The sequence below is a fragment of the Macaca nemestrina genome, chromosome 1 (genome assembly GCF_043159975.1).
Source record: "Macaca nemestrina isolate mMacNem1 chromosome 1, mMacNem.hap1, whole genome shotgun sequence".
Lineage (NCBI taxonomy): Eukaryota > Metazoa > Chordata > Mammalia > Primates > Cercopithecidae > Macaca > Macaca nemestrina.
In genome coordinates this window covers 59,085,726-59,110,193 of record NC_092125.1, presented here as the reverse complement: position 1 = coordinate 59,110,193, position 24,468 = coordinate 59,085,726, and the positions used below count along the sequence as shown (strand labels likewise).

Sequence of the window (24,468 nt, the reverse complement as noted above, 5' to 3'; positions counted from 1 at the left end):
CTGTTCGCCCCACCCAGAGGGAGCTTTCACCTCTTAGCTCACATGTACTGTTCTCTTTGGAAGCGTCCTGAGCCTTCTGCCTGACTGAGCTCTAGTCACCCTTCAAACCTTAGCTTTGCTATTACTTCCTGCAGAAGGCTTTCTCTGAACACCCCCAAACTCTCTGTAGCCTGGCCCAGAAATTTGGCTGCCATCTCTCCTCCGTTACAGTAGGGATCGTAACTGTGTTGTAACTGCTTGTTTATTTTTACCCCAGCCAGACACCAAGCTTCACAAAGCAGGAGCTGTGTCCACGTTGTTCACAGTTCTGTCTCCAGGGCTGAGCACTTTTCAACAGAGATTGCTGGCTCAATGTCGCTTGTTAAATAAATGCAGGAAAGAGCTATGGGGTGTGGACCCTGCCCGCAGCAGGGTCGCTGCCCAGTATCACCTGCTCAGCTCTGCAGCCTCCACCACCATGGCTGTCCATCTATACCAAGAGGAGGCAGGGATGTGGGGCTCTGCCTCTGGAGGATAACAAGCTAGACTCCATGGTGCAGCTCCCACAGGCAGGAGGGAGTACTCAACACCCCCACAGCTGCTTACACTGTCTCCTGCTCAAGTGACTCATCTCTAGGGAAGACAAGATAAAATGGAACATAAGTGTATGCTGTAGAGTTTTATAAAAGGACACTCTTATTTATGAGGGATCTGAACATCTCGTAGTAATGCCTACCACATACAGAGTGTCAACTAGGGCTGGACGCAGTGAATCACACCTGTAATCCCAGCACTTTGGGAGGCCAAGGTGGAAGGATTGCTTGATGCCAGGAGTTCAAGACCAGCCTGGGAAATGTAGGAAGACCCCTGTCTTTACACACACACACACACACACACACACAAAAAATTAAAAATTAGCTGGACGTGGTAACATGATCTGATAGCCCTAGCTACTTGGGAGGCTGAGGTGAGAGTGCGGCTTGAGCCCAAGAGTTCAAGGTGAGCTATGATTGCACCACTGTATTCCAGCCTGAGTGACAAAATAAGACTGAAAAAAAAAAAGAAAGCGAACTATATGGCAGGCCCTCTTCCAAGGGTTTTGCCATTATACTAATTTATTTAATCCTCTTAACAATTAAGAAAGGTATCATCATCCTCACTTTGCAAAAATGACACAGAGAGGGCCAGGTGCAGTGGCTCACACCTGTAATCTCAGCACTTTGAGAGCCTGAGGCGGGTGGATCACATGAGGTCAGGCGTTTGAGATCAGCCTGGCCAACATGGTGAAACCCCATCTCTACTAAAAATACAAAAAATTAGCCGAGCATGGTGGTGTGTGCCTGTAATCCCAGCTACTTGGGAGGCTGAGTCAGGAGAATTGCTTGAACCTGGGAGGCAGAGGTTGCAGTGAGCCGAGATCACACCACTGCACTCCAGCCTGGGCGACAACTGCGAAACTCCTTCTCAAAAAAAAAATAAATAAATAAATAAATAAATAAAAGGCACAGAGAGAACAAACGTAACTTGCCTAACCACACAGCTCATAAGAGAGCCAAGGTGGGAGTCAGTTTAGCATCTAATTCCACGTCCTTAATGGTACACCATTTGTCAAATCTATGCTGTCCCTCCCAGCCTAACTAACAGATACATGTGTAAACACAGGCTTTGAGAAACTTTCCTATTAGGTCTTCACTCTATGGAAAAGTTCAGGCATTTTCCTTTGCAACATATAAGATGTTGTAATTTATCAGAATGTGCAAAATCCTACCTCTGCACCAGCTTCGCTTCAACTCATAGGCGGGTTTCCCCTTATAGGGCTGCCGGGCTACTCAAAGCCTAAAAGGAACAAATTGTGGCAGGATGAGGCCTGAGGTGGGAGGGAGGGAAAGTGGGCAAATACAGAGAAGACAGACGCCCCTCAGCAGGACCCCCTGACAGACAGTGTATCCCTAGGAGCAGGTGGGCCCCCTTCTGTCACCTGGGGGCACTGGCCAGGGACAGTGTCTGCCAGACCCCTGTCTTCTCCCTGACAGTTCCCTGCAGACACGGGGCCCAGCTGCTGGGTGGGGGGTTCTGCCAGAAGGGGCGGGGTGTGGCTGGCAGGAGGGGTAGACACAAAGCTGCATGCTGGGGCTGTGGGGGCTAGGGGAGCCCTCCATCTAGGGGGTGTGGAGCTCAGTTGGAGGGTCTCTGGAAAGGTGGAAGAGGGTGGGCCTCAGTTCCAGTCTGTCTTCAGAATGGGGAGGAGCTCCCTGGCCCTGAGGGACTCCTGCCAAGTTGCCTGTCCTGGGTTCTTGAGGCAGGGAAGTGGTGGCTGTTGTCTGCAAGGTGTTTCCGAGCAGAGCCTTGGAAGCCCGAATCCCCTTCCCCTGTATCCATGTTGAGCGATGGTCAGGCAGTTCATATAACCCTTTGAGGTCTCTGCTCCTCCCTCTGTCTAATGGGAAGGTCATTCCTACTCCTAAAGTGGTTGTGAGATGCAAATGTGATTGAGGAAGGACCTGGCACAGGAAGGGAAGGAAGCCGTTGTTTTGATTCTGTCTGATGCTGGCTAGTGATGGGGTCAGATCTGTAAGACAGGAGAAAGCCAACCTTGGGGGAACCCGGGCACTTTAGGGGGCACAGGGCAGCAGCAATGGGCAGCCCACACACCTCAGCACCAGGCCTCGTCCTCCTAGAGGCCCTGCCAGCTCTCACCAACTGGCATGGATGTAGAGGTCGGCTCCTGCCCCAGACTGCTAGAGAAGACACTGCCAAGGCAAGGCTGAGCTTAACCCCAACTCCTATTTCACAAGGTTATGCCCCCATTCTTCTGGCATTTGATCCCTAGTTCATGTCACCCCAGCCTTGGGGCTGACAGTTCACAGTGCCAATCCCACCACAGGTCATCCTCCTGCCATTTTCCTAATGAGGCCACTGAGAGGTCTACAGTTGGTAAGTGGCAGATCTGGGATGTGCCCTCCAGCCTTCTAATTCCATGGTAACTTTCCCCTGTGGTCCATAACTGTGTGTCTCAATGGAACTTAAAGTCCAGTTGAGGAAACTAAAGCACAGAAGTATTTTTAAAAGAGATTGGCTACAAATACAAGGTGCAAGCGATGATTCTGGTCTTGTCAGCTGAAAATGCAATGGTGTCGCATACCTTGGTGAGACAGACACTGGGGTTTGAAAGGTTCAGAGGAGGCTGGGTGCAGTAGCCCATGCCTGTAATCCTAGCACTCTGGGAGGCCGAGGTGGGTGGATCACCTGAGGTCAAGAGTTCAAGCCCAGCCTGGCCAACATGGTGAAACCTCATCTCTACTAAAAATACAAAAATTAGCCAGGCATGGTGGTGCACACCTGTAATCCCAGTTACTTGGGAGGGTGAGGCAGGACAATTGCTCCAACGCAGGAGGCAAAGTCGCAGTGAGCCAGATCACACCACTGCACTCCAGCCTGGGTGACAGAGTGAGACTTTGTCTCAAAACAAAAACAAAAACAAAAACAAAACAAACAAACAAACAAAGAAAATTAGCCAGGCATGATGGTGCGTGCCTGTCATCCCAGCTACCTGGGAGGCTGAGGTGTGAGGATCCCTTGAGCCTGGGAGGTCAAGACTGCAGTGAGCCATGGTTGCACCACCACACTCCTGCCCGGCCAACAGAGTGAGACCCTATCTCACAAAATAAATAAAAATAAAGTCAAATGAAGAAAGAGAGATTCCATGGTGGGGAGAAGGGAAATGAAGACCCGGGGAAGGAAACAACCCCATGTACCTCACATCACTAAGTTCACCAGAAGAGACTCCAGGCTTCCTCAGCCAAGCTTCAGAAAGGCTGTCCTGAAACGTGCAGGGTGCAGCAGAGCGAGGCCCTGGACTTGGAGAACACCCACTCCCATTCCCACTGGTGTGTTCTCCTAAAAATGTTTCTGCCCTTTGGTTTCCTCATCTGTAGAACAATAATGGTTATAACACACATTAAGCCTGATTCATTAAGCATTTTGCTTTTCATATCATGTAATCACTGCAATACCTATAAAATAGGTATTACTACTAATCTCATTTTATAATGAGAAAACAGAGGTTCAGAAAGGCTGAGTGAATTAGTTGCAGTCACTTGACCCTGAAATGGTGAAACCAGGTGTCCAGCGGGAGCCTGGACACTATTCTTAAGCCTCTTACTTTTTGTATTCTTGTGAGGCTCACATGACAACCCACCCCTACCCTCCAATCCCCACTCATCCTCCACTAATCTGGCCTGAAACCCTTTGCACACTCTGCCAAGCACCAGCCCAACCACAGGCAACTCAACAACTCCCTCTTGCACAGGCCACGCGCTCTCAGGCTTCTACTGACAGTGTCTCTGCGCCCAACAAACTCCTCCTTGGGTCTCAGCCTGACAGTGCCTCCCGCAAGTCTTCTCTGATCACCCAAGTAAACTTAGTTGCTGCTTCCTTAGTGCTCTTACAGCACCTGATAACTCTCATTATTGGCATTTATTACACTGTATCCTAATTAGGGGTTTGCAGTTTGTTTTTTTCCAAGCATACTGTGAGTTTCTCAGGGGCAGGCATTGAATCTTTATCAACTTTGTATTCCTAGCAAGGAAAAAATGGAAGGAAGGGGAAAAGGAAGGCAGGAAGGGAGGGAGAGAGGGAGGAAAGGTGGGCAAATGCAAGAGACTGCTACATAGAACATATTAGATGGTATCATTTGAAATTGCCAATATTCTATGCCTTCTTGTCTACAAAATGGTAACTTTATATTTCACCTGGTATAATGAGGGTCGGTTTCCCCACTAGCCAGACCCACCCGAGTACATCCACTCACCCTCTAGTAGTCCCTGCTCTCTGTCTTTTGTTTTGGGACAGTTTATATGCGTCTTGACCACACAAAATGGTTAGGATCGGGGCTCACCAAGGAGGGTGGTTCTTGGGCAGCGTACAGACCAAAACTGATGGGGGCTTTCTGTACCTCTTCTCATTGAGACCACCTTGAGAGGTCCCTCTCTGAGTCCCCTCTGAGCGGGGAGGAGAAGGCTGACTCAGTGATGAGGGGGAGTGGTCTGCAGGTGGGGGCCCAGCCACTCTAGCACCAGCCACTGTCAGAGCTTGACTGTCTCTCTGGGAAGACCTCCCTCGCCTCTCACAGCACCCCAAATCTGATCCTCTTGTCTTAGGGTTTGACTTCCTTCAAGGCCTAGCCCCCTATCTCCTCCTTCCCCTTTTCCAGCCCAAGGGACCCTCATCACTGGAGGGTGGGAGAAAAGGGCCTCTTCCTCTACATTCTTTTCAATTTTGGTTATGACTTAACGTCTTTGCTCCACCCAGTCCTGGCCTGCTATTTGGATCCTCCGAGTTTAGAAGTTAAAGAGAAAAAAGGGTCTTTTCCTGCTTCTCCGCATCTTCACTAGATCGTAATTCCCAAATTCTCCTTAAGGCCAAGGGTCTCCTCTGTCTACTGATACAAGTGTCAGGAAATACAAGGGTTGCAGGGAGGACACAGACTAACTTTTCCAGAGTTGTTTCACCTCAGGCCAACGTGACTATCTCCGTCAAAAAGGCCTTTGAAGTGGTCCTAAAACCATCCTATGAGATTCAGCACACACACTGCCTGGAGTACTGGCATTCACTACCATACCTTAAAACCCTCAGTCTGGCTGCATTTCTGGAGAGCTGGCACTTTAGAGGTTGACCTCTCTCCACATGCTGCCTCCAAGCCCTCTCCTCTTCCCCTCGATTTTTAAAGTGTTAAATGAACATTTGCTGGCAATTTGCTCTGCAGGGTCTGGCCAAGGCAATTATCTATTAAAATCCAAGAAAATGATGCATCCTGGGGACTGAACGTCAACAGCAACCAGGCCAGGGTAGGCTGGTGGTGGTGATTTGTTAACTTCATCGGGGGCAGGGGCGTACACGGGTGGCATCTGTCAAAGGAAGGGAATGGCTCCTCTGGGGCCTGGCTAGGACTGCTCAGAGCCTCCTCCTCATCACCAGGTCTGGGAAGGGGTCCCATCTCCTGTCTCTCCTCTTCCCTTGTCCTCAGGCCTGTGGCTTCATCTCTGTTTTCCTCTTCTCTGACGTCCCCAGCCTGGCCTCTTGCCGGCCTCTCCAGTGTCTCCCTCTCCTGTTTTATGCCACCTTTCCGTCTCTCTGGTTCTCAACTTCCCTGCCACTAGCCCCTTCTTGGGAGGTGGCACCTTCCATGAAGCCATAGGCCATGTGGTCTCAGGAAGAGGTAGCCAGGACTTTAACTGACTGTCCTCATGGCCCAGGAGAAGTCACCAATCACTCTGCACCTCTGTTTGAACAAAGAAGTTGGGACAAGTTACTTTTCAACAGCTTTATTGAGGTATGTAATTAATGTATAATAATCTGCACATATTCAAAGTGTATAATCTGATTAGTCTGACAGATGTATTAGCATACACCCACGGAAGCATCACCACCATTGAGACAATAAATTTGCCAGGTGCAGTGGCTCACACCTGTAATCCCAGCACTTTGGGAGGCTGAGGCTGACAGATTGCTTGAGCCAAAGAGTTCGAGACCAGTCTGGGCAACATGGTGAAACCGTCTCTACAAACATACAAAAATGAGTCAGGTGTGGTGGTGCGGTGTGCGCCTGTGAGGAGGCTGAGATGGGGGGCATCCCTTGAGCTTGGGAAGCTTGAGGCTGCAGTGAGCCACAATTGCACCAGTGTACTCCAGCCTGGGTGACAGAGCAAGGCCTTGTCTCAAAAAATCTAAAATTAAATGAATAAATAAATAAATATACCCACCACCTCAAAACGTTGCTCATGCCCTCATGTCCTCCTACCCCTCCCAGATCCCTCCCCTTGCCAGGCAACCACTGATCTGCTTTCTGACACTATAGTTTACATTTTCTAGAATTTGTACATCAGTGGAATTGTACAGTATGTGCTCTTTTTCGTCTAGCTTCTTTCACTGAGCATAATGAATTTGGGGATTCATCCACATTCTATCATGTATCAATAGTTCATTCCTTTTTATTGCTAAATAATATCCCACCATATGATATACCACAGATTCTTAATCCACTCCCCTGTTGATGGACATTTGTGGTGTTTCCAGTTTGGGCCTATGACAAAGCTGCTGGGGTCCTTCATGGGCAAGTATTTATGTAGACAAGTGAAGCTCATAACTCCTTAGGGGGCTGTGCTCACTTTCTTGGCAGCTCAGCAGCTGCCAAGACCAGATTCATCCTTTTCCCTCCCTGTAATTCAGCCGAGGATGAAACGGGCAGGCAGCATGCTTGAGTCTGAACCCTGCCCACCACTTGCAATGTGACCTTGTGCACCTCTTGGTATCCTGGCTTTCTTTATGTTCCTACCTCCATGGGTTGTGTGAGCATTCCATGACCGTATGAATCTGAAGCATTTGGTGCAATGCCCAGCACAATGTTCAGAAATAGTAGCTGTTCTCATTTTGCAGGCACCTCTGAGAAGATCTATACAATCTGGAATGGGCTTCCTCTAGAATCTCTGAGCAGTTACCCTAACCCTTTGAAGTGGCTCCATTTCACAGAGGAGTAACTGAGTCCCAAAGCAAAGAGTGACTTGAGTAGGGCTGATCTTTAATTTGGGAGTGAATGCAGGCATGTCCTGATACCCAGCTATTTCCTATTTGGGTGATGGGCAGGGAGGAAGTCGGAATTTTCCAATTACTTCTCAGAGTGTCTCCTGGAGAGCCCTGAGAAGTAGCTCAGCACTTCTAACCAGAAGACTATGAGTAGTAGCTAACCAGAAAACTATGAGCCCCTAAGTGTTCCTACAAAACCATACTCATTTAGTCAGTTCCCCCGGGCTCAGCAACCTGGAAACCCCATAAAATCACAGTCAAATCAGGAGGGAAAGAGATAAGGGTAGAGAGGCTGCCTACCCTCCTCCCCTGCCCCACAGGGCTCTAAGTAGCCCAGAAAGGGGCTTCTGTGTGTCTTAGGCAAGCAGGTCGATCTCTGGAAGGTACTCACGCCATCTGGCATCTTTACAGACCAGGCCTCCGAACTCTGGCTCTGCCCCTTCCTAACTGTGTCAGGGTAGGCCAGGCTTGCCATGGCAACACACAACTTGTAAGTTCAGTGGTTTAACACAATGAAAGTTTATTTCTCATTTACACTCTATGAACAACATAGGTGTGAGGGTGCCAGAGTCTTAATGCTTCCGCTAGAGCTAACGCACATCAGTTCCGCCACGTTTTATTGGTTAAAGTTGTTCACATGTCCACAGCTAGCATCAAAGAAGAGTGAGAACATGCAGTCCTACCTTGTGCCAGAAGGCAGAGAGCCGGAAATATTTGGAGACAGCACTAATGACTACTACACTAGCCAAGTGACCTTTGAGCTCATTTCCTCTTCTGCAAAATGGGGACGAGAACAGTATTTGCCTCATAGATTGTTGTGAGGATTAAAAGAGAAATGTTATGTAACACCCTTGGCACAGTGTGGCACATGGGTGAGGTTGAGGCCCGGGGTATTTGTGTACAATGAGGACCCAGCATGCCCAGCCTCCCTCCTCCCCTGCAAACACTGACCCCGGACCCCGAGGCCCATCACTGAGTGGTTAGCAGAGGATGGATAATTTTCCGCAAATCTGTCTTCTCCCACCCTCTGGATCTGACACTGACCACTTGCGCCAGGCAAACTTCATTGCCATAAACTATCCCCCGCCCACCCCCAACTTCATTCACACTCATGTGAGACTTCTTATCCCTCACGTGACTGCTTTATGACAAATCTGCCCTTCTGTCCAGTTAGAGGATAGGAGTCCATTGAAGAAGGGATAGAGAATCCAAGAGAAATGTGAAGGAAATTAACATCCATTTTTTGCTGAGCACTGTGCTGGATGCTTGACCCACGTTACCTCATTTAAACCTCATAATAGTCCTGTAATGAAGTGAGTGTGATTATCCTCATTTTGAGATGTGGGAGCTGATGCTTGGAGTAGTTACACACCGGCCCAGGGTTACATAGCTAGTCAGTTGCAGAGCTGGGATTTGAACCCAAAACTCTGGGACGCAGAAGACCACACTTCAGCTTCTGGGCTGTCTTTTGCTATTTCATTCAGACCTTTTTTGTTTGTTTGTTTGTTTGTTTGAGACAGAGTCTTGCTTTGTTCCCCAGGTTGGAGTACAGCGGTGTGATCTCAGCTCACTGAAATCTCCACCTCCTGGGTTCAACCGATTCTTGTGCCTCAGCCTCCTGAGTAGCTGGGATTACAGGCATGTACCATCACATCTGGCTAAGTTTTGTATTTTTTAGTAGAGGTGAGGTTTTGCCATGTTGGCCAGGTTGGTCTCGGACTCCTGGCCTCAAGCAATCCACCTGCCTCAGCCTCCCAAAGTGCTGGGATTACAGGTGTGAGCCTCCACACCTGGCCCAGACCTAACTTTTATCCAGGCTATAAACTCACCAACAGCCCAACCATAGATGTTTAGCCTTTGGGTTCTATTGTGCTGTTGTGGAACTGCCCTGCTTCTGGAGTACAGGGACTAGGCTTTTAGTCACTGCTCAGTCCCTATCTTACTGTGCAACTTTGGACAAGTCCTTTGACCTCTCTGGGCCTCAGTTTCTTCACTGAAAATGAAAGGGCTAGACTAAATTTCTCAGGTTCTTTCCATATCTAGGATTTGGTAACATTGAGAATTGCCCATAGCTCTTCCTGCCTTTGGCCCTCATACTGTATTAGAAAGCATCACAAAGTAGAAAGGTAGATAAAGATCCCACATTTGAAGTTATACACAGCATTAATTAGACTCTCATTATTATTTGAAACTAAAAATAGTTTAAGATTGATGGTGTGTTTGTAATCCATAGCAGTTTTCTCCCTTCCTTGCTATTTATAACAACTCTGGTTTCCTCTGTAACTAAGTCTGTCTCCTCCTATAAAAGAGGAAGTCAGGCTAAGTCTGCTCCTGAGCTAAGATCTCCTGAGTCTGCACCCCAGGAGAGGCTCTCTAGAGCTCTGAGCTCCTGTTGCTGGGCAGAACTGGGCTCAGTCTCCAGGTGGGCATTGGAAGATGTGGCTGGACTATATGCCAGCAGGATGGGCTATGCCTGTTCTCCCATGGAACCATGCATAGCTGCTGGGGTGTGGCTGGGTATTAGGACTGGAGATCCAGAATGCTGTATCTTCCACTCCTATAACTTTTGCTTAATGCTTAGAGAGTTTTGTAAATGCCAATGCCCAATGCTAACCCTGAAGAAGATAAAAGGAAACAGAACTCAAGTTCAGGCCACTTTTGGGAGACATTTCCAGGGCCTACAACTATCTCTTAGGTTTTTAATTTGTTCCTATAGGGTTGTTGTTGAGAGCTGAGTGTCCTGGGAAATCTGGGCATCCCAGATGGCTGCCCCAAGTTGCTGCCGGAGTATTTTAACTACAGTAGTGTGGGAGCTTCCTGCCTCAGAGAGTGCTCCCCACACCTCCCCCAGGTTCCCATCTGCCCAGACGCCCACAGCTCCTGTCAAGAGAAATGATGGAAGAAGCCCCAAGATACCTGGGGGAAGGGCCTCAGCTCAGGACAAGAGCTGGGGCTCCAACCTCAGTCCAATCAGGGAACTCTCAGGGCCACTCATGGTTGTGTGCATGTGTGTGTGTTTGCCTGTTTCTGTGAGACAGTGAGGAAAGATTTGGGGGTGGGGGAAATATGCACATGGGCAGCTAATCCTGAGAAACTTTGGGGTCTGGGAAGGGGGGAAAGAAAGAAGAAAAGCTGGAAGGGGATAGAGGTGGTGGGAGAGAGGGGGATGGGAAAAACCAAAGAGAGGAAGCAGTGGCTGTGCTGAAGCTGGACAGAGACCGAAAAGGACAAGTCTTGTCCTAAACTTCCTCTGACCCACCTAACCTAAATCTCCCCACGCTGTGGTTTAAGCCTCTTTCCCACCTTGGTTCTCTGTCTAGCCTCTGAGCAGCAGAGTCCAGGAGTAACGTCGGGATGCTGGCTGCCCTGCTGCTTCCTGGCCCAGGAGGGAGCTACTTCTGAGTAGCCAAAGTCCTGAGGCTCTGACATTTAGGAGGCCTGAGTTTCCCACCCATGTGCATCCCTGCTTCCCCTGACTTGACACCCAGTGACCTGGAGGGATGCAGAGGGGGTGGGCAGCAGCTCTGGAGGCATTTCCCAGCAGTAGAACTGTGAGTCAGAAGGATCATCTACTATCGGAAGTCAGAGGGGACCTCCTGCAGGCAGGAAATCAGAGTTGGGCCCCAGAGAAGTCCAGAGATGAGTTGGCGGGAAATTAGCTCTTCAGAAAGCAACATTACCGTCCGGGAAGGCTGAACCTGGAGCCCGCTATGCCTACAGGAAAAGCCTGGGCCAGCCTAGCTCCCTTCTGCCTGGGCATCACCATCCCTTCCGCCTTGGCATCACCATCGCTTCTGCCTTGGTGGTCATCTGGGAAGTCTGGAACAAGATATACAAGTTCAAATCCGGAGTCTGTTGCTTATATGCTGGAATTCATACATGTGAGGCTCAGTTTCCCCATCTGCAAAATTTAAAAAGAATAAGAAAGCCTATCTCACAAGGTTACAGGGATAAAATGAGAATATGTGCATAAAATACCTTGTGTAGGTGGTCCATATGTGTTAGTCTCCTCCCCACGTCTTATTTTGGTTGGAAGATGGGGAGGAATGTTGCAGGATCTGACTGCAACATTCTGCTAGCCTCCTGGTCCAGGAGAGGTGATCCCCTGGCCCCAGGGAGAGCTTCCTCTAGATTCAAATGCTAATAAAAGGTCCAGGATCCCACCAAGACCTCCTCTCCAGCCTCCATCCTGGGGGCACTGCTCGCAGTGCTCCTCCTGTTTGCCATGGGGATGAAAAGGGTGTGTTGATTGGCCCTTGAAATTTGCTCTTAAAATTATCTTTGGTTTTGATTTGACCTTAATAGGTCAAGCCAAACAGGGATCTGAGCTACTGCATGAAGCAGTTATTGCGGGGGGTGGTGGGTTGCGAGTGGAGGAGGGGAGGGGAGGAAGATGGCACCAACACATGCATCCTCAGACCCCAGTCCACACCCTTGCCAAAATCTCTGACATGGTTTCATCATCTGAGGGTGATGTAAGAGGCCTGGAGTCAGACTCCCCTTGCTCCCCTCCCCCAGAGAGCCCCATCCACATCTGGAGCTGCAGCTGGGTCCTTCTCTTGGGCCCTTTCCAGGGGAGGGAGCTGGGTGAAGTGAGGGCAGCTGGTGAGGGGCCCTGTGAATGGCCCCAATGTTGGGAGGCAGGGGGCAGGGAAGAGGCCTCTGGGCTCATAGGGAGGGAGGTGGACTGGGAAGGGAATTGTGACTTTGCAGCATTGGTCTCCTCCTCCATCCAGGCCCAGTGTTAAAGTCTCCATGGTCCTCCTTGTCCTTTATATCCATTCCTGCAGGCAGCTGCCCTCCTTCTTCCCTTCCCCACCCACTTCACCGCCCAGCCTCTCTACCCAGGTGCTCGGAACTGAGGGCCCCCTTTGTTCCTTCCTTTCCCCCAGGGCAGCTCAGGCCTCCCACACTGACCCTCTGGCCCTACTGCCACAACAAGCAGAGTGTGAGCCAGGCCCAGTGGGGTCATCTGTGGGTCATAAAGGTCAATGGGACAGTCGTCTAGCAGTAGGGAGGGGCTAGTCTTGGGCTAGGAGCCTGGCCAGGAATCAGCTAAAACACGAGCTTTAAAATGCTGCAGGGCGGGGGTGGGGGGAAATTTATTTAGGGGCTAGCAAGAACTCCCTTCAAGAAGGGTTGGCGAATTTACTGGAATAAATGCAGAAGGGAAGCTTTCCTGGCTCTTGTGAACTATAAACCGTCAATCGCTGTGAGATCCCCGGGAGACCAGGGTTCTTACCATGCTTACCCACGAACTCGCTCTGTGACCTTCGGTAGTTCCCCTCTTTAAATCTCAGTTTCTTCATTTATGAAATGAGGGTCCCATTGAAGCTTGAGGTTCTGCCACTCCAGGAGCCAAGGTTCTAACGTGGTCTGCGTCCCGCGCCTCCACCCCCCATCCCACCCCCACCCTCCAATCCCGCCCCCTACCCCCAGCCACCCGTGGCCGCGAGCCAAGAGGTCCCTTTAAAGGCGCGAGTCCCGTCCCCGCTGCTCATTAGGGCTTTCGATTGGCGGCTCCCGGGCTGGGCGGGGCCCGGCGCGGGCTCGGGGCGGGCTCGGGGCGGGCTCGGTGCCGGATCGGCCCCCGCCCCCTTTGTTCGCGCTGCGGCGGGAGGTGACGGCCGGGTGGGAGGTGTGTGCGCGTGTGCCGCGCCGTAGGAAGCGGCGGGTCGCGCCGCCGGCTGTCAGCTAGCTCCGCGCCGCCGCCCGATGGCCCGAGGAGGCGCGCGGGCCCAGCCCCGGGGGGCCGGCCGCGGGTGAGCCCCTCGGCCTGCAGCCCGCGAGCATGTCACCTCCAGCCGCCGCCGCCGCAGCCTCCGCCAGCCGCGCCCGCGCCCCCGCCTCCCGCAGCCGCAGCCGCTGCCTTGGGCATTGGCCCCCAGACCCCCGCCTCTGATCCACGCCCAGACCCTAGAGCCAGAGGGCCATGGCCGGCCAGGGGGACTGCTGCGTCAAGGTGGCCGTCAGGTAGGGACCCGGGGCATGGAAGGGGCCTCGCGGAGAGGGCTCGGGCTTTGTCTCGCGTGGGCTTTGGGCGGGGGGCGCGGGCACCGCTCGGGCTGGAGCCTGCACTCCCGGGGGAGGGGCCGGCGTGGGACGGGATGGAGGGCGCCGCGCGCTGGCCAGGCTGCCGCCGGGGAGCAGCGACCCCGCGGACTACTGCAAGGTGGCTTTGTTTGGGTGGTAATTTTGGGTCCCTCTTGGGAGCCCTTAATGATCAGAAAATCGAATAAACAAGGAAATCCGGTATTTCACACCCAGCCCTGGCCCAGGCCGGAGCGTCTGTGTGTTTCCTCTTCGCCTCCCCACGAGGCTGCTGTCTCATACGGGTATACCAGAGGGAAATTTCCCCCTCATCCACGAGAGTCAGCTAGTTATGTGCTCTTGGTCCAGCTAGCAAAGGCAGCACACCCGCCCTGGGAGCCAGATCTGCAGACAAAGATCCGGTGCGGGGACCAACGAAAAACCTGGGATGATGCCTTGGCCTTCTGTGGGAAGTCAATGGCTTTCTGGGAGAATCCTGCCACTCCTGTCCCAAGAGGAGATGGGGCTAGGAAGGGAGGAAGAGGTGTATCTGAGGTGCTTCCCTCTGAGAGGGCAGGAGGGTGTGATGTGGATGCCCCATCCTCAGACACTCAGACAAAAATTGAGCAGGGGAGGGTTGCCTAGACTTATCTGGGGTTCCATTCTCAACAGCTCTGGGACTTGAGCCGGCAGAAATGAGACAGGGAGAGGACATGGCTGGGTGGGTTCTATTGGGAGGGGTACACAAAGGTGCAGGAGCAGGAAATGCTGTGAAATTGAGCCATCTGTGTTCTTTGTGCTGGGTGGAGACGCTTTACACCTCACCACCTCTCCCAGTTTTTGCTTTGGTTTTTTCTCTTTGAGAGGGGTGTATTGGCAGCAGCGTGCCAATCTGGGGCTGCTCACCAAGGTAGGGGTGTGGAAAGAACGTCTATCTCTGCCCCAGCCCTGTATGATGGAGGGGGCGGGGGATTGTCCAGGTCTAGGGTAGGTCTCTCAGGTCTCTAGATCCCTTGGGTCATATGTGACCCAGATTCCAGGGACCCGGGGAGGTTGCTCCTAGACAGAGTCAGAGATGGCAAGGAAAAAGCTTTCCTCTTCCTGCCCCAGGGCAGATGCCCCTCGCCACGGCCACCTGGCTGGCCCTCTGCAGCCCAGAGAGGAGCTGACACTGATCAGTGCTCAGCTGGAGGGAAGGAGATTGAGGCGCCCCCACCCATGCACCCCAGGCAGCACTCAAGAATCACTTGAGAACAGCTTTCCTGGCCCTGAGCAGCCAGAGAGACAAAGAGGAGCCCTGCAGGTGCCTGGTGGGCTGGCTGGGGCGGGGCCAGGCTGCTGCTGGGGCTGACATTGCAGCAGGATCTTGTGGAGGTCGAGGGAGGGTTGCATGGCCGGGGGTGGGAGTGAGAAATGTAAATATGGCATCTGCAGCAGATTGGGAGAGTCCAAGAACACCATAAAAGGGAAATGAAGCTCTGGCCCCTCTGGCCCCCACCCATTGTGAACGAGGACTGGGAAGGAAGGGGCTTGGGGGTGCCCTTTCCACAGGGGGGGTTTCCTTTAGATTCCATCTTGCTGGAGAGAGCTAAACAAAGGCCCCCACCTCTGTTCAGGGTCTCCAGGCTGGACTGGGGTGAAAAGATGTGGGTCTCCCACCCGGGGAGCCTCATGGGATTGGCACAGTGAGGATAAGCTGATGTTCTCTTCCCACTGCCACCTCTAGAGGCTTCCCGGGACCCTTTCTGCAGAGAAGGGATCATGTCTGCCCTCTGCACCCAGTTCACGGCGATGTGTGTCATCTCTGTTTCCCAGTCAGATTGCCCTAAGTGGGGGCAAAGTTGCTGATCTGTATGGGGGGTGGGGCATTTGAGCATCAGAAGTCAGTCTTGCAGGGTCTCCGGGAAGGTGAGGGCCCCACCCACTCCTCCCCTCCCACCCCAGCATGAGTGCCCAGCCCGGGCACACGCCAGACCTCAATGGGCAGCCGGCCGTGGAAGGCAGACGATGTCTGGACAGAACCCAGTTTCTAATCAGAGAGCTTAGGACTGAGCTGGGGCTGGGCTGGGCTGGGAAGGAGAGCAGATGGTGCCAGTGACGGGCTGTAGGGGGAGTTCTCCTTGTTTTTAGATCCTCTTCTACCCCTCCTCCCCTGCAGCACCCCCAGAAATCACTTCTCTCACCTGAAAGACTGGGTGGTGGGCTGCACTAGAGTAGAGCATTTATGGGAAGGGCAAGGCTTGTCCAGGGTCTAGTCCAACCCCAGGGCTCACTACCTCCTGCCAGGTCTGGCTGTCTTTCTGACTTTATGGAAGTCCTTTCTTATATCCAACTGAAGTGCTTTCTGAATTTCCATGAGAATAACTTGTAGCGAGCCTGGAGTCCAACTCTTCAGACAAGGAAGACCAGGAATGAGACGGGCGTGGTCTGATGTGTGTGTGTGGGGGCGGGGGGGGGGGGGAGGAGAGAGGCTCCAGGACTATTAGACGAGGTGAGAAGTGCCAGGCCCAAGACTCTTGGCCTTGCAATCTGTTTGGGATGAGGAGATCGAAGCTGGCTGGCTGTGGAATGCTTCAGTGAAGGCCTGGGCTCCTGGAGAGCCGGAGGAGGAAACTTTCAGGACCTGGGTCTGGGGTAAGGGAAGAAGGTCCAGGGGTGAGCAGACCCCAAAAGCCCCACCTCATGGCCTCCCCAGCTAGATGGAATCTGGCCCATCTGTCCCTGAACCCAGGCTAGTCGGCTTTGCACCAAGGGATTCCCAGGCCGGCCTCTCCAGCCTGCCCTGTGATCCCTTTATCCATTAATCCCCTTGTACTGTAAAGATTCTCAGCTTCCTGGGCTGGACTAGAACTTGCCGTTACCTGGGGGAGGAGGTGTGTAACAAGGCTAGAGAGAGGTGGGGCGGAGCTGTGACCTGCCCCAGGCTGCAGAGATACAGGCCTGACAAATGTGGGGAGAAAGGGGTAGCTGTTAAGAAATGCAAGTTGGCAAAATTAAAATTGGGGAAGGAAGCCAAGTCACATGGAAGTTTGTTTAAGACCCTTTCAAGTCCCCAGCTCTGAGCCCCCACCATGAGAGGAGACCTCGGTGTTGCCTAGCCCCCTCCCCTCTTATCTCTGCCTGGCTTCCCTAAGCTTCCTTCCTTTAGTCTGCTTGGCAGTGCTTGGCCGGCCCAGCATCCATCTGTTGAGACTACAGGGTTAAGTAGGGGATAGGGAGGGGTTTGGGGGGGGTGGCCCAAGGGACCCAAGGGACAATATTAGATTGTACCCCTGCCCTCTCCCATTTGGGTTCTCTAGCTGCAGTTATTTCCCTAGTTCTAGGTTACTCTGAAATCTTGGTCAATGACTGTCTGAATTTTGAACCAAGAGCAGTGGTGGCTTGGGAGAGAAAGACTAAAGAAGATCGAAGAAACTGTAGGGGAATGGGCATTTGGGGTGCCTTCCGAGTCCCAAAGCCAGTCAGTGCCAATCAATGCCACCTGTGTCCAGTTTACAGCTCTCGGAAACTGAGGCCCATACAGGGCCTCATGTGGGCTGTGTGGAGACCTGAGAATCTTGGTGCTGGCCTCCTGCTGCAGAAATAGGGTTTATGTCATCATAAGGAAGTGGAGTGTAGTAACCACAGGCCCCGGAAACCTCCCCCTCCACCACCCAGCCTGACTGCCTGATTGGATCTCAGCTTTTGAAAACCTCCAAGTGGAGGTGGGGCGGGGCCCAGGCCGGGGCCAGGGAGGTGGCAGAGGTGATATGTGCCTGGCATGCTTATTTTTGCAACCCTGGGGGCAAAGGGCAGAGCAGGAACTGATGCAGTTCATCTACTGGCTGCGTCATGGGCGCCTTCCCTGTTTGTCTTTGTGGGCCTTAGTTTTACCCACTGGAAAATGGGAACAGCCACTGTGTTCTGGTTTGTTCATTTGTGAAGAGCAGTGGCTTGGAGAAAGACAGACATAAAATCTTTGGAGGGAATAAAACGCAGAGTAGATTCCTGAGGAATTGAATATAAATAAAATGTTTTTTAAAAAATAGGCCCTAGGCCAGGCGCAGTGGCTCATGACTGTAATTCCAGCACTTTAGGATGCCGAGGCAGGTGGATCACAAAGTCAGGAGTTTAAGACCAGCCTGACCAATATGGGGAAACACCGTGTCTGCTAAAAATATAAAAATTAGATGGGCATGGTGGCATGCGCCTGTAGTCCCAGCTACTCAGGAGGCTGAGACAGGAGAATCACTTGAACCTGGGAGGTGGAGGTTGCAGTGAGCCGAGATTGTGTCACTGCACTCCGGCCTGGGTGACTAAGCAAGACTCCGTCTCAAAGATAAAATAAAATAAAATAGGCCCTAATGTAAGTGTACCTAAGAGATGTCTCTGTAGTTTAAGCTTCAGTGAACTCTTTAGTGAATTGAATTTACCCCCAATCCTTTGATTAATATATTAATTTAGAGCAGAATGCACGGTGTGATGGAGAGGAGTATGAACCGGGAGGTAGCTAAGCACTATAATGTATTGAACACTTACAGTGCCTGCAGCATCCTATTCAACTGGCCAGGTGACTGATGTTATTCCCATCATATACATGCGCAAACACAGGTGGTACATGGAGGAGGCTGGATTTAAACTCGGTATTCTCAGTTGTGAACACATGCTCTTCATGCAGCTCTAGGCTGCCTCCTAATTGAGGTGGTAATTAGCTGTGTTCTTGAAGTCTCTATGCCGCAGTTTCTTCAAATGCTTTACTACATGCAGTGGCCGTAAACATGAATGTGGGAAAGTGAAAATGGGAAGGCACATGGTGCTGTGCAGATGTGTGGCAGGGCTGAGGCTGTCCAGATTCTCCGGTATGGGATTGCTTAGCAGCATGGGACTGCCTGGCACCACCATGGTCCTAGCTCCTAAATCCGTGCTGTCATCATTTGTGTTTGGGGAGCTTCTCCCGCCACACTCTCCCTTTCTTAGATTGCTGCAGCCATCCCTGGCATGTGTCTTCCTGCCTGAATTCCACCTTGGCACTCTCTCAGGAAGGATATTCTGGGGGCAGCCAAGTCTTTTGCTGGCCCCCCACCTCACACACACCAAAGGGCAGAACCCAATGTGTGCGGGGTCTCCTAGCCTTTCATTTTACCCTCTAGAAAGTATTGAGAACATTGAGGAGGAAAGCAATGTCTTCTGTGCCGCTCCCTCTTAGAACAGCCGGAGGGGCACTGAGAGGGCCCTGGGCTAGGTGGTGGTTGGAGGTTGCTTCCCTGCCATGAGGGAAGCTGGATTGGAATGGCTCTTCCTTGGCCACAGAGATCCACCCCTCGATCCCTATGTGAAGCTCCAGGGCAGGCGGCAGCAGTGTTGGCTGCAGTGCCCTGTTTCTGGAGGACTTTCTCTCACCTCCAGCTGCTCTGGGGTATGGAAAGACGATCATGCTGCCATCCCATCCCCAAATGCCCGAGTGTCTATCCCTCTGCCTTCCTGAGGTGAAGCCCCCTGGCCTTTATGAAGGCTGGTCTGGTCCCACCTGAGGCTGACTTAAGGTGCACCCAGGAGAGCTATCCTGCATATAGTGTGGGCAGGGGGCCAGGGCTAGTGCGGTGGGGAGAGGCTCGCTGCCCTCCACAGCCAGCCTCCTGTTGCTCTGCATTCCTCAGCAGGGAAGCATCCCCAGGGCCCAGTCCCCACTGGCCGTCCCCCACCAGATGCAGATGCCGATGCCGTCACAGCTCTGGGCTCTGGGTGAAGCCTGACTCTGCAGCATCTCCTGTCTCTGGGGAGGTCATGGGAAACCCCTGCCAGATGCCCCGAGATGGGGGTGGGACAGGGAGAGTGGCGATGTAGCACAGCTGAGCAGTACTTCCCTGGGCTGGGCTCACCCTCTTCCCAGGCCCCAGAGATGGAGGAGCTTGACCCTGGCCCAGGAAGTTCCTGGCTCCTGCTCACAGCCAGGCTTGTGCGGCCAATGGCAGGCTGCGGATATATCCAACTCAGGACAGGGTCTGGCTCCCCTTCTCTCAGCCCCTCCTGCATATCCCTGCTCCCTGGCTTCTGATATTTCACCCCAGTCTCCTTGCTGGCCTGATTCCTCCGCACGGCTGAGATCCTGATGCCCTGGAGGGCCATAGACAACAGGACTCTCAAGGTGCCTCATGGCAGGCCCCCCCTCCCCTGTTAGCCTGCCTGACCCTTGGCATTACTCAGAAGCCAGTGGCCAAGACCCTAGGAAGAACTGAAAGAGTAAGGTCAAGGACACTCAAGAGGAGGGGTGGGGTCGGAGTCCTGAACCCCAAGCATCCCAAGCTGACACCCCAAGGCCTCCTGTAGGTTTTCCTGGAGTATCACACGGGAATGTGATTGGGGGCAGAAATCAGGCACAGAGGGTTGACAGACCGCTGTCACCATGCCGACCAAGGCCTCCTAAACCCATGCCCTTTGGCCGCATAATACAAAGCCTTCTTGTTTGGGGGTTCAGAGTCCTGAGGGCAGTCTCAGGAGGGCTGACCTGGGGAAGGGTCTGAGAGGCCAGGAGAGGGACAAAGGGGAGGGCAACAAGACCCTTCGGCTGTCACAGAGCTCTGATGGCACTGCCCCCAATAGTGCTGGGCTCTCCCCACACCTTACCCCTGCAGCTAAAAGGGCAAGCACCCCAAATTGGATCTTGCCACCCTGTTTTATAGAAGACTGGCCTCTATGGGAAGATGCTTTGTCTGGGCTAAGTCAGCTAAAAGCCCCCTGGGGTGTCTGGGAGCCAGACTCCCCTGAGAGCAGGGATTTTGCTTCAGCTGCCTTCCCCAGAACTGGCAGGCTGCCACGGGGAGGAGGAGAGGAGGCTCATTAAAGTGGGGGTGTAGACGTCCTCTTTCTGCCACAGAGGAAAGCCGCCTTCCTCTGACAGGGAGGCAGCCTCCTGGGTTCCTGACTCCGTCCTTCTCCCTGCTCCAGGCTTCAGCTTTCTTAAGCATGAAACAGGGAAAACGCTTTCCCAGCAGACAGCTTGTGGTACTGCTGGCAGCTGTCGGTAGGATCAGTCCGGGAGATTCTCTGAAGGGATCGTTTTTCTCCAAGCCAACCTCTTTCCCGCCCTGGTGCAGAGCTGCTTGGTGAATGCTTCAGGATTGGGCACCGGCAGTTTGGTTTGAATTTCGTCTCCACCATTACAAATTGTGTGACTTTGAGCTTGCTAAATTTCACCTGCTGAGTTTTAGTAACATGGGGCGCATATCCCCGCTTCACAGGGTTGTCTTAACACATTACATGTGTTCATGTACATAAAGGAGCTTGGCACATAGGCTCTCACAAAGTATTAGGTAGTGTGTGTCCTCATCAGAAAAGACCTAGGTGGTGAAGAACACATAGAACAAGGCAAGAGGGATATCAATGACAAATGATTTCTGAGGAAGAAGACTCCACAGACCCCTCCAGCCTCTCCTCTCCCAGCCTTAATCATCTTTGCAAGGAGGAAGTTCTTTTTGCTAGCTTATCTAAATCCCTCCTGCTACTGCTGAGTTCCCTTTTGATCTTTCCCTGTCACTGACGAGGAAGAGCTGGTGCCTGGTAAGTCACCACATAGCTAAGTGACCCCTGTGTGCCAGGCAGACTAGCCATCACCGGGCTTCTCTCTGTGTCGCCTCCATACACTCACACATCCACCACAGAGGATGCAAAAGCTTAGCTCTGCTCTGCCCTGCTGCCCAGTCTGGAGCCAGGCATGCCAATTGGAGGCTGGGTCATGGAATGACCAAGCAGAGGTCATGGAATCAGGGCAAACATTGCTTTTCCCCTTAGGCTTGCTGACTTTGCAGTCCCTCCCTGGGCTGTCTTACCAGCTTCTAGGAGCTCCTTTTCAAGATTCCAGAAAGGAATCAGGGGTCTTATAGGAGAAAAGAGCAGGTATGCTTTTAGCCCCCTGGGGCTTTTTCTGAAGGGACTAACATTTTGGCCATCTGGAAAGGTGATTCTAGTCCAGCTCTCTGGTTCTTCTCAAAGCCTTTGAGGTAGGCAAGAGGGTGTCTGCCAGCCTAAAAGTCCCTGAAGTGCAAATTACACACAAGTGGGCAGCTGCGAGCATGCCAGTTCTCCCCAGATTTCCCCTGGATTGAATCTTCAGGGCTGATGGCTAATAAAGGTGAAAACCTTTTTACATATTAGCTATGTGACCTTGAGCCGAGTTATCAGTTTCTCTGAGCCCTCATTTGTAAATTAAGGGCAAAAATACCCACCTTAGAACTAAATGATATAATGTAATGACCTAACATGTGCAAAGCACCTTAGATAGTGTCTGTGAGAGGCAGTCTTGGCTCTATAAATGTGTTGGTGGTAACTAATTGAGGAAGTTTAGTAAGCCAAGTCTGATGGTGTTACCATTACTAGCAAGGAAAAGGCATCAGGAATCACAGATCATGCACCATAGTTGTAAGAAATTCTTGGATTCTGGTTAGCTGTTTTAATACCATAGCCTGTGACCTCTCATCAGTGAGAAGACAGACCCTTCAAGTGGAAAGAACCTGGGACTGCACCAATGGGGACCTCAGTGTAAAGATTTGGGGGTAGCTTAGTTAGGAGTCAAGGGAGGCACCCTAGCCAGCTGATTGGGTGGGACTGACTTCACCTAAGAAGCTGAGCCAACCCCTAGGAGCCTAAGGTCACTGGGCAGAGCTCCTGGGAGGGCTGATTGGTGGGCTTTGTGTGATGTCATTAAGGACGAGGTTGGGGATGTGGCCCAGCTAGCGCCATCCTCCCCCTCCTAAGCCGCGGGATACTGTGCGGGATACTGTGCGGGGCTCCCGGCACGTGCCCGGATGTGCCCAGTCGGTACCCTTTGCAGTTTTCTCTCCTTGGCAGTCTCTCAGCATACCCCTGAGCTGCCTCCTCCCTGTCTCCTCTGTCCTCCCCTTCCGCCCCGTCCTCCTGGCTCCTCTAAGAGCTGAGGATCCGCTGAGCTCAGCTCTTCCTGCAGCTCTGCGCTCCGGGCTCGCAGCCTTTGTCCCGCTTCCACCGCAGGCACCCAGCGGGTCAGGGGCAGGGGGTGGGGGTCAGCCTGGAAGGAGGGGGCTCTCCAGCCGCCCGCACGTCCCTGGCCTCTGCGTGCGCGTTTCTCCCTGGGTGGGGGACACTTCCCACATCACACCCGCTCCTGCTCAATTGTGAACAGAGGAAGCTCAGCAACTTTGCTGCCTGTGCCAGATCCTGCCCTGAAAAGCTCCGGGCCCTTTCTCCTCGCTCTGGCGCCCGCTCTACCCGCCGCTCAGCCTCTGGATTGCCAAGTGGCAAATAGGCCCGGCTCTGTTCTGGGAGATTCCGGGGGCCTTTCTGAGTGGGGCTGTCCAGCCGGCCCTCCCTCCTGGCAGAACCTTGAGAAGGGATGGGAGGAAGACTGGAGGGGTGGGGCCTGGAGTGAGATGCCCTCCAGGTACCCTGGACAGAAATGACACTAGATGTTTGGGCAGCAAACTTTTACTGACAGAAACAGGCAGCTGGCCCGTGGGCCACAATTTGCTAATTTGATTTTTAAAATACTGCACTAAGTTGTAATTTATCTTGATTACTGAGGTTCTTCCTTGCCTCCTTAAATTCTGTACTGAGGGTGAATGCCTCACCCTAGTCCTGGCTCTGGTCCACAGCCTCTAGGGCCTGTATTTTACTTGGAAGACCCTAAAGGCCACATGCAGTGGCTCATGCCTGTAATCCCAGCACTTTGTGAGGCCAAGGCAGGAGGATCACCTAAGCACAAGAGTTTGAGACAAGCCAGGGCAACATAGTGAGACCCTGTCTCTGCAAAAACATTTTAAAAAGGAAGACCTTAGAGAACCTTGACCCCCCTCCCATGTCCCCAGGGAGGAAAAGGACTGTTAGGTGGTACCCATCCTTGCCACGCTGCTTCTTCCTTCTGCTTCTCTGGGGCCAAGTGGGCCACTGTCGCTTTGAGGGCAGCCCACAGAAGTGACCTCACCAAGGGTGGGGTCGGGAGAAGAGGCTGCTGGAGGGCTGGGCAATGGAGTTCTTAGAAAGTTGAAAGTGGGAACAGACCTTCTAGATAACCTAGAAGGAAGCAGTGGCTCATAAACCACAAGAGAGTCAGGGCAGAGGCTTGGCAAGGACCCTGGTCTCTTGTTTCCCAGCCCTCTTGTCTCCTATTTGTGGGGCATCAGTTTGAATTTGCCACTAGGCAGGGTGTGGTGAAGAGTGAACCCAGGATGACTGAGACAGTGTCTGCCACTGCCAAACTGGGAGCGCTCAAAGGTAGGGCAAGCCTGATGCCCAGCCCTGCACATATGTGAGCAGACATGCAGGACTCCTTCTAGAGAGCCCCCTGGCTCTGATGGAGGTGGTGTGGGATGAAGTTTATTTAGCGATTTTAGGATTAAGAGTTTTCAGCTGGGCATGGTAGCGCACACCTATAATCCCACTTTGGGAGGCTGAGGTGGGAGAATCGCTTGAGCTCAGGAGTTCGAGACAGACCTGGGCAACATGGCAAAACATCTCTATAAAAAATAGAAAAATTAGATGGGCATGGTGATGCATGCCTGTAGTCCCAGCTACTTGGGAGGCTGAGGTGGGAGGAGGAGCCCAGGAACCTGAGCCCAGGAGGCTGAGGCTGCAGTGAACCATGATTGCGCCACTGGATTCCACCCTGGAGCAACAAAGTGAGACCCTGTCTCAAAACCGTACATACATGCATACATGCATACATGCATACATACATACATGCATGCATGCATGCATGCATACATACATACATACATAGAGTTTTCTGACAGAAAGCAGCTTGAGGAGTGGAAGGGCATTCAGTCAGCCACATCAGGAGTTGATGCCCAACTTCGCTGTATTTACTGTGTGTGTGGCTTAACCACTTCAAGTCTCAACCTTCCTTGCTGGAGAATGGGGATTTAAATCCTC

The 24,468-nt window shown here is 52.4% G+C and overlaps 1 protein-coding gene and 1 long non-coding RNA gene across 12 annotated transcripts in view; one reads left to right on the top strand and one right to left on the bottom strand.

The window, feature by feature from the left end:
* Window positions 1–229: 229 nt before the first annotated feature.
* On the bottom strand, window positions 230–12,980 carry LOC105484706 (uncharacterized). Of its 8 annotated transcripts, XR_011612619.1 has the most exons (7): window positions 12,803–12,980; window positions 10,864–11,379; window positions 8,244–10,440; window positions 5,600–6,259; window positions 3,735–3,908; window positions 1,748–1,815; window positions 230–612 (listed from the first exon to the last, which is right to left on the bottom strand). It is a non-coding gene; the product is annotated as an uncharacterized lncRNA (long non-coding RNA). The 8 variants fall into 8 exon arrangements; XR_989162.2 differs by having other exon boundaries at window positions 8,244–11,461; XR_011612603.1 differs by having other exon boundaries at window positions 8,244–11,379.
* Window positions 12,981–13,160: 180 nt separating this feature from the next.
* LOC105484705 (kinesin family member 21B) overlaps window positions 13,161–24,468 on the top strand; it is a 54,992-nt gene continuing 43,684 nt past the window's right edge. For all 4 annotated transcript variants that reach the window (XR_011612593.1, XR_011612592.1, XM_071077817.1 and 1 more), the window contains exon 1: window positions 13,161–13,533. Coding sequence is in view for 2 of the 4 variants with exons in the window: in XM_071077817.1 (XP_070933918.1) it covers window positions 13,493–13,533 (41 nt within the window). In the remaining 2 variants the exon portion in view is untranslated. The remainder of the gene's footprint in view (window positions 13,534–24,468) is intronic.